Source organism: Belonocnema kinseyi, chromosome 2, assembly GCF_010883055.1.
Source record: "Belonocnema kinseyi isolate 2016_QV_RU_SX_M_011 chromosome 2, B_treatae_v1, whole genome shotgun sequence".
In the NCBI taxonomy this organism is placed as follows: domain Eukaryota; kingdom Metazoa; phylum Arthropoda; class Insecta; order Hymenoptera; family Cynipidae; genus Belonocnema; species Belonocnema kinseyi.
This window is the reverse complement of record NC_046658.1, coordinates 94,687,688-94,695,711: the sequence shown is the minus strand read 5'-3', so window position 1 is coordinate 94,695,711 and position 8,024 is coordinate 94,687,688. Positions and strand designations below refer to the sequence as shown.

At 25.2% G+C, this 8,024-nt stretch overlaps 1 protein-coding gene across 1 annotated transcript in view; it reads left to right on the top strand.

Moving 5' to 3' along the window:
• LOC117167381 (probable methylmalonate-semialdehyde dehydrogenase [acylating], mitochondrial) overlaps positions 1-8,024 on the top strand; it is a 43,180-nt gene that overhangs the window by 11,328 nt on the left and 23,828 nt on the right. The window contains exons 3-4 of the mRNA XM_033352268.1: positions 4,358-4,557; positions 4,638-4,716. Coding sequence (XP_033208159.1) covers positions 4,358-4,557; positions 4,638-4,716 — 279 coding nt within the window. The remainder of the gene's footprint in view (positions 1-4,357; positions 4,558-4,637; positions 4,717-8,024) is intronic.

The window sequence follows — 8,024 nt, the reverse complement described above, 5'->3', positions numbered from 1 at the left end:
GTGGTTCGTCACTTATTGATGTACGACCACGCTTAAATTCATTTACCCAGTTATAAACCGTTGCTAAGGTAGGGGCAGATGTGCCATGAACTGAGTCCAATTTATTTTTTATCTCATATGAAGTTAAACCCTTTAAATGAAAATGTTTGATTACCGCTATGAACTCGTTTTTTTCCATTTTTCTTAACGAACAATTTTTTTTTTCAATTGGTTATAAAAACACGTAAACTCAGAAGATGTGGACTGTGACTGCACCATATATCTAGTCGGGAGTGGTGCTGACTGAAAACAGATGATTTGGAGCGATTCGCGCGCCATTTGTTGGTCATTCTAAGGACTTATTGAACTACCCTCGTAGCATAATTGAAAAACATAACAATTCCACTAATTATTTTAAAACTCTTGAAATCGAACGTGGGCAGATTTAAATTTGTAAAATTTCCGGTCAAAACAAAAATTCACTGTCATTTCCCTGTTTTTCCCAGTCTCAAAAAATTCCAGGTCCAACGGCCACCCTGAATAATTATCATTATTATTATTATCTAGAATTCCTGAGTTGCTTATTTAAACAACACGTTCGTTCCAAAAAACTGCTTTGACCCAGTTTGAGGATCAATCTCTGTAGCAATCATCCCAGACATAGAGCTTCACAAAGTCATCACTTAAAATTCTCCGCGTGGGGGCATTAATTTACTTTCTATCGTATGCATTGATAAGAAATTTATTTAATCAAGAATGCTTCCTTATGAGAATACCACTTATGCACTTAAATTTTTAAAATAATTTGTTAATACTTATAAACAAAGATGAAAAAAGCCTTTTTTGTTGAAAAAATTCATTATTGAAAAAACTGTCTATTATATGCTTATTAAAATGGGTACTTAAGGGTTTTTGTGGTCGCTGAATACGAATCTGGACTCAGATTTTGAAAATTCAAAATGGCGGACCCAATATGGCTGCCGAAATTGGGAATATTTTTGGATTTTATCTGAAAATTGGTATACAGGGGTTTTTGGGGCCAGTGATCACGAATATGAACTCAGATTTTCGAAATTTAAAATGGTGGATCCAAGATGGCGCCAGAAACTTGGAATATTTTTGGATTTTTTTCTGAAAATTGGTATACAGAGGTTTTCGGGGTCGCGGATCATGAATCTGAAATCAGACTTTGAAAATCCAAAGTGACGGATCCAATATAGGAATCAAAATAATAAGGCTTTATGGATTTAAAAAAAAATTAGTTTACAAGGATTTTTGGAGTCACTGATCACGAATCTGATAGATTTTAAAAATTCAGGAAATTGGTACTAATCAGCCCCATGCATCGCTTCCACTTTTCTGTTTTCTTACGATCCGGAGGGGAAATGTCAGTCTAACTAATTCAACAGATGGCGCCACAAAAATTAGGTCTGCCTTTTTCATTGAATTGCATTAAGAAAAAGCAAAAATAATCAAAAACTTGATGCTATTTGCAAATAAACAAAAATATCAGAAGATCAGAAGATCAGAAGAATTAATAAAAAATATATCACTTATCTCCAGTATATATACAATAATAATTAAAATATGAAAGAGTATAACTTAAGTTGCAAAGTAAAGAATCTTTGTATCTTTAAAATCTTAACAATTTCAAGATTTGAAGAAAATATTATTTTACGTAATGGTAATTGTAATTAAAATGTTTGAGGGAATAATTTGGTAAAACGTTAATGACAAGACTAATAAATGAGAAAATGGATTCATTATTATGTAATATAATGTATATATTCATTTAAATTGAACCGAACATCATATATACTATTTATTCATTTTACTCATTTATTTGTTGCTTAATCTTGAATTATTTTTTCTCGATGCATTTAACCCCTAATATTTTTGTTTAAAATTTTTAATTTAAAGGAGATTTTGAATTAAATAGTTAATTATATTAATGCAAACCTCATTTCTAAAATGAACATACTATAAACTATTAAGCTGTATAAACAAACGTACCGTACTTATAACGCAGAATGGAGGAAATTCACTTTTTTCGTTCAGCTTGACGCTCTGAAGTTTTGTCTCTTCCATTTGTTTATTAATAATTGTTTCACTCAAAGTATGGAAAACTGAAATTCTGTACATAACAATTTTTTACGCTTTAATAACTGATCAGGAAAACTTTATATTGTCTTAAATGAATGTTAAAGGACTCATAAAATATAAATAATTTGTTTATTATTCCATTTATTTGTTACAAACAAATTTGATAAGCAATTTGACAAATAGTTTTATTATCGGTAAATTTTTTGTTGCTAAAAGTGCTTCATATTAATGTAGGAATGACATTTGATAACAGAAATAATTTAAAAGTTTATAATAACTATTGTTATAAACAATTCTTGTGACAAAATATTAGAATTTAAGATTTTTCATATGATAATTTCCTTCAATCGCCGGAACTTCAGTTTTTTCTCAATATAATAAATTTTTATTAATTTTGGATAAAATATAACAATTTAAAATTTTGTAAACAAAGTACATAAACAAATTCAAAATTTTGGTCCTTTCGCATAGAATTTTTTTTTGGTTTGCACTGGAAATGTTTTAAGATGTTGGACTAATGACTGCTAGCCACAAAAATATTTGTGAAGTTGACAATAACCATTGTTATAAATAATTCTCGTGTCAAAATAACTTATTCTAACATTTTTGTGACTAGCAATCATTCGTCCAATAGCTTAAAACATTTCCAGTGCAAAATAATAGTCTATGCGAAAGGGCCAAAATTTTAAATTTGTTAATCTAATTTGTTTACAAAAATTTAAATTGTTATATTTTATCAAACATTATTAAATATTTATTATTTTAAGGAATGCCTGAAGTCGTTCTGGCCATTGAAGGAAATTATAATTTGAAAAATCTCAAATTCTAATATTTTGCCACAAAAATTGTTTATCTCAGTGGTTATTATAAACATTGGTTTAAAATGAAAAAGTGAATTTCCTCCACTATGCGTCATGAGTACGGTACGTTTGTTTATAGAGTTTAATAACTTATAGTCTGTTTTTTTTAGAAATGTGGTTTGTAATAATATAATTAAATACTTCATTCAAAATCTCCTTTAAATTTTTAAATAAAATTATTACGGGTTGAATGCAGCGAGAAAAAAGCTTTCAAGATTAAGCAACAAATAAATGATTTAACTGTATAAATAGTATATATTTAGTTTGGTTCAATTTAAATATATACATTATATTTAATAATATTAAATCCATTTTCTCATTTATCAGTCTTGTCATTGACTTTTTACCAAGTTATTCCCTCAAACATTTTAATTACAATTACCATTACTTTTTAAAAATATTTTCTTCAAAACTTGAAATTCTTAAGATTTAAAGGTACAAAGATTCTTTACTTTGCAACTTAAGTTGTAGTCTTACATATTTTAATTATTATTGTATTTATATCAATATAAGTGATATATTGTTTATTAGTTCTTCTGATCATTTATATTGTATATGTTTTAAATATTTTTGTCATTGAGGTCTTGAATATTATAAATTTTTTCATTAGCTACATTAATAATTTTAACAATAAATAATTTTGTTTAACTTGAACAAATAATAAAATCAATAATATCAGAAAAATAAATCATATAAATATGAAGTTCGAACTGCTTTCAAAATGTATCACAAAATAAAATTTTATGCAGAGTAAACTACATATTTAAATGAATTTTTCATTTTTTTTTAATTAGTAATAGTTACTCTTATTTTTTCATATCTTTTTTTTTATTTTATTTGCAAACAGCATCAAGTTTTTAATTATTTTTGCTTTTTCTTAATGCAATTCAATGAAAAAGTCAGACCTAATTTTTGTGGCGCCATCTGTTGGATTAGTTAGACCGACATTTCCCCTCCGGATCGTAAGGAAACTACTACTACATGCACATACACGGTCGAGGCAGGGGGCTGGTACTAATCCATGTTTTAGGTGAGTAGCTTTTTTCAAACCTCAATATTCTAAATATTTGTCATTTTGAATACAGATTCAAGATCAGCGACCCCCTGCCTGTGCCAACTTTCAAAAAACAATTTTAAAATATTTAGAATTTTGGCCGGCCATTTTGAACGTTCAAAATCTAAGTTCATATTCGTGATCACAGATACGAAAAACCCTGAACACCAATTTTCAAAACAAAAAATCCAAATTTTTCCCGCCATTTTGAATTTTCAAAATCTGAGGTCAGATTCGTAATCAGCGACTCCAAAAACCCCTATGTCCCAATTTTCATGAAAACTCGTTTCCCTGAAAAATGTATGCCGGAAAGGATTTAATTAAGATTAGGTATTTAAAAAAAAATATTGTTTTTTTATAGATTCGAAAACTACAGAATTCACTGATGTTCATGATCCAGCCACAAATGAAGTGGTATCTCGCACACCAAAATGTACAAAAGAAGAGATGACCCAAGCAGTCGAAAGTGCCAAAAATGCTTACGCAAAATGGAAAGACACTAGTGTTCTCACCCGACAAACTTTAATGCTCAAATACCAGGCACTTATTCGACAACACTCGGTTAGTTTCAAAATTTTTTAAAAAATACCATAAACTGTACCAATTAATATACATAAATTAACAAAAAAAACTTATTTTAGAAAGAAATTGCTGCAAATTTGGTTAGGGAAAATGGAAAAACTATGGCTGATTCCGAAGGGGATGTCTTAAGAGGACTTCGTAAGTTTAATTTGTTTTTTATCTTTGGATAATTTTAAAAGAATTAGTAATTTTCTAATTTTTTTACATCGTGATACACAATTTGGAAATGAATTTTTTTTTAACGACTTAATTTTAATATCCTAATTCAAGAATGCTTCATTTTTTAAACAAATGTTGTAATTGTTTAATTTTTAACGCGTCAAGTTTGAATTTATTAATTTTTAAAGTTTCCAATTAGAAAGCATATTATTTTCAGGATTTTCGCAATAATGAGACTTTAAACAATTTTAATGTATATATTCTAAATCAGTCTGAATTTTTTGTTTTCCATTTTAAATATAGAAAATTAGCTTTTTAACTTCGTAAATATTAAATTAAAAGACTTGATAGTTGCACAATTTTCAGTTAAACAATTTATTAATTACTAATTGGATTAATTTATTAATAATTTATTAAACAAATTCTTATCAACTTCTTTCAGAATAAATTCAAAACAATAACACATTTAACAAAATTAATACTCAAAATCAAGCCTTAAAAATGAGAAGATTTTAGAACTAATCATTCAAAGTAAAATTATTTTTTATGCTAAAATGTTCCAAAATATTGAACATTTCAAATCCCACATAAAAAAAAGAATTGTAGAATTGCTTAAAAATGTAGAATTTTAGATATTGGTATCATATAAAGCAATATTGTTTTTATTATTTCTTTAATGTATAATTTTCAGTGTCATATTTTAAAATTGTCTGATTTTTACTGAGGATTAAAAGAACTGAATATTTAATTTAAAATTGAAAAAATATTTGACTGGAAAATTTCAAGAGGGAATAATAATTCTAAAGGAAATGTAAAAATTAAACGTTAAAATTGTGTTGTTTAAAATCAAAATAGATACAAAGTAAATTATCTGACATTTGTAACTGAGTAATTGAATTATTTATTTAATTTTGAATGGTTACAATTTGAAAATTGTTCATTTTTAGCATATTTAAATTTACTTGATATAATTTATATTTTTAAGGGTTTGGTTCTCGACACTTTTTCAGTTTTAAATTAAGTTCAGATTCCTTTACTTTTTAACGTTTTGTAGTAGAAATTTCTTCATTTTTTATGATTCTCATTTAATATTTCTGTTTATTTTAAACGTTTTTTTCAGGATAATTGAATTTTATTTCAGAAAAATGTATCTAATCAATTTTATTGTTAAATTGTAAATTTATTATGTAATACGATTTTAAATTTCTTGAATATCAGAAGATTGATTTTTGAATGATCATCTTTTCAAAATTATAATCTGAGAGTATTAAATTATGAAAGTTGTGAAGTTTTTAAAAGGAATCTGGGATTTATTAATATTTAGTCAATTTAATAAAAATATATTGTAAAAAGATGTAAAATTTCATTGTTTTCGAAAAACTGGAAACGATTGATTATTAATTTATAATAATTTATTCAATAATTTGGTATCAAGTGCCTCGAGAATAAATTAAAAATAATACCAAATTTAAGAATATTATTACTCAAATTCAAGCCTTAAAAATTAGAAGATTTTAGAATTAATTATTCAAAGTTTAATTTTTTTTAATTTATAATTTTCCGTCTCATAGCTTAAAATTGTCTGATTTTTACTTAGGATTAAAAATCTGAATATTTCATTTAAAATTGAAAAATATTTGACTTAAGAAAATAGTAAAAATTAAACGATTTGAAAAAAGTTGAAAATTATGCTATTTAAAATCAAAATAGATAAAAATTAAATTATCTAAAATTGATAGCTAGGTAATTGAATAATTTATTTAATTTTGAATGGTTACTATTTCAAAATTTTTAATTTTTAAGCTGTTTTAATTTACTTCATATAATTTAAATCTTTTGGGGTTTAATTCAGAAAAATTTTAATATGACGATTCTTGAACAAATTTTTTCAGTTTTAAATAAAGTTAAGATTATTATAAATTTCAACGTTTCGTAGTAGATATTTGTAATTTTTTATGATTCCAATTTAATATTATTGTTTATTTAAAACGGTTTTTTTTAGGATAAATGAATTTTATCTCAGAAAAATTCGTCCAATAAATTTTATTGTTAAATTATAAATTTATTATGTAATATGATTTTTAATTTCTTGAATATCAGAAGCTTTGACTGTCAAACATTAAATTTGGTTATTCAATTTCAAATTGTTAAATTTTAATCGCTTCGAATTAAAAACTGTTTAAATTCAACGAATTTATATTTGTCAATTTTTAAAGCTTTTAATTAGAAATATCGTTGATTTTTGAATGATCATCTTTTTAAAATTCTAATCTGAAAATATTATATTATGAAAGTCCTGGAGTTTTTAAAATGAATCTGGGATTTATTAATAATTAGTTAATTTATTAAAAATATATTACAAGATGATGCAATTATTTTCTAAATTGTTTAGAAACTTTAAGAATTTTTTCTTTAGATTCTGCCCTAAGGTCGAACTCATTATAAAAAAAGTCGCAAAATTAAAAATAATGATTGTACTCACTACTTAATTGAAAAATTAAAAACAGTAATATTTTTTTAATTATTATTAAAATTTTGTTAAAACATGATAAATAATTATTTTTTTAAAAAACAGATTTGTTAAATTTTGCGACTTTTTGATACCAAGTTTGACTTTAGCGGAAAATCTTGGGACAAAATTGTAAAAAATAATTTTAACAATTTAGTAAAATGCTGTGGAGACTTACCTTTAAAATGAACCCAAAAAGGCTTCACAAATTTAAAGTTTTTTGCGATATCGCTTTTTAAAATTTACATTTTGCCTTCAAAGTGGGCTTATTAGACACAGAATTTCATTAAATTTCGCGCCGTTATCAGGAAAAAAAATTTATTGTCACATTATCAAAATTAAAGGATTTTAGCCAGTAGTGTACAAAGATTTATCTGAAAACTATGTTTCAAAGAGTGAAATCGTCCAATTTTGACAATTTTATTCTGAAACTTTTTAATTTTACAAGCTGCTGATTTAAAAATGTTCAATTTCAAATACTTTTAATTTCCAATCATCCAATTTTGAAAGATTTTATTTAGAAATGGTGCAAGTCTAAATCCTTTTGATTCCATTCGAAATATTGTTTTGAAATTACAAATTTTTTAGTTCTAAGAAATAAAAAGCCAGAGACCATGCATTTCTTGCTACTGAAAAATAAAATAAATTTCCCGAATGCTGTTTCATTGTTTTAAATTAATATTTGGGATATTTCTGCAATTAATTTTTCAACTAATTTCTGTTTTATTGCAGAGGTACGAATATTTCTGGAAAGAATTTTTCAATTAATTTCTTTTTA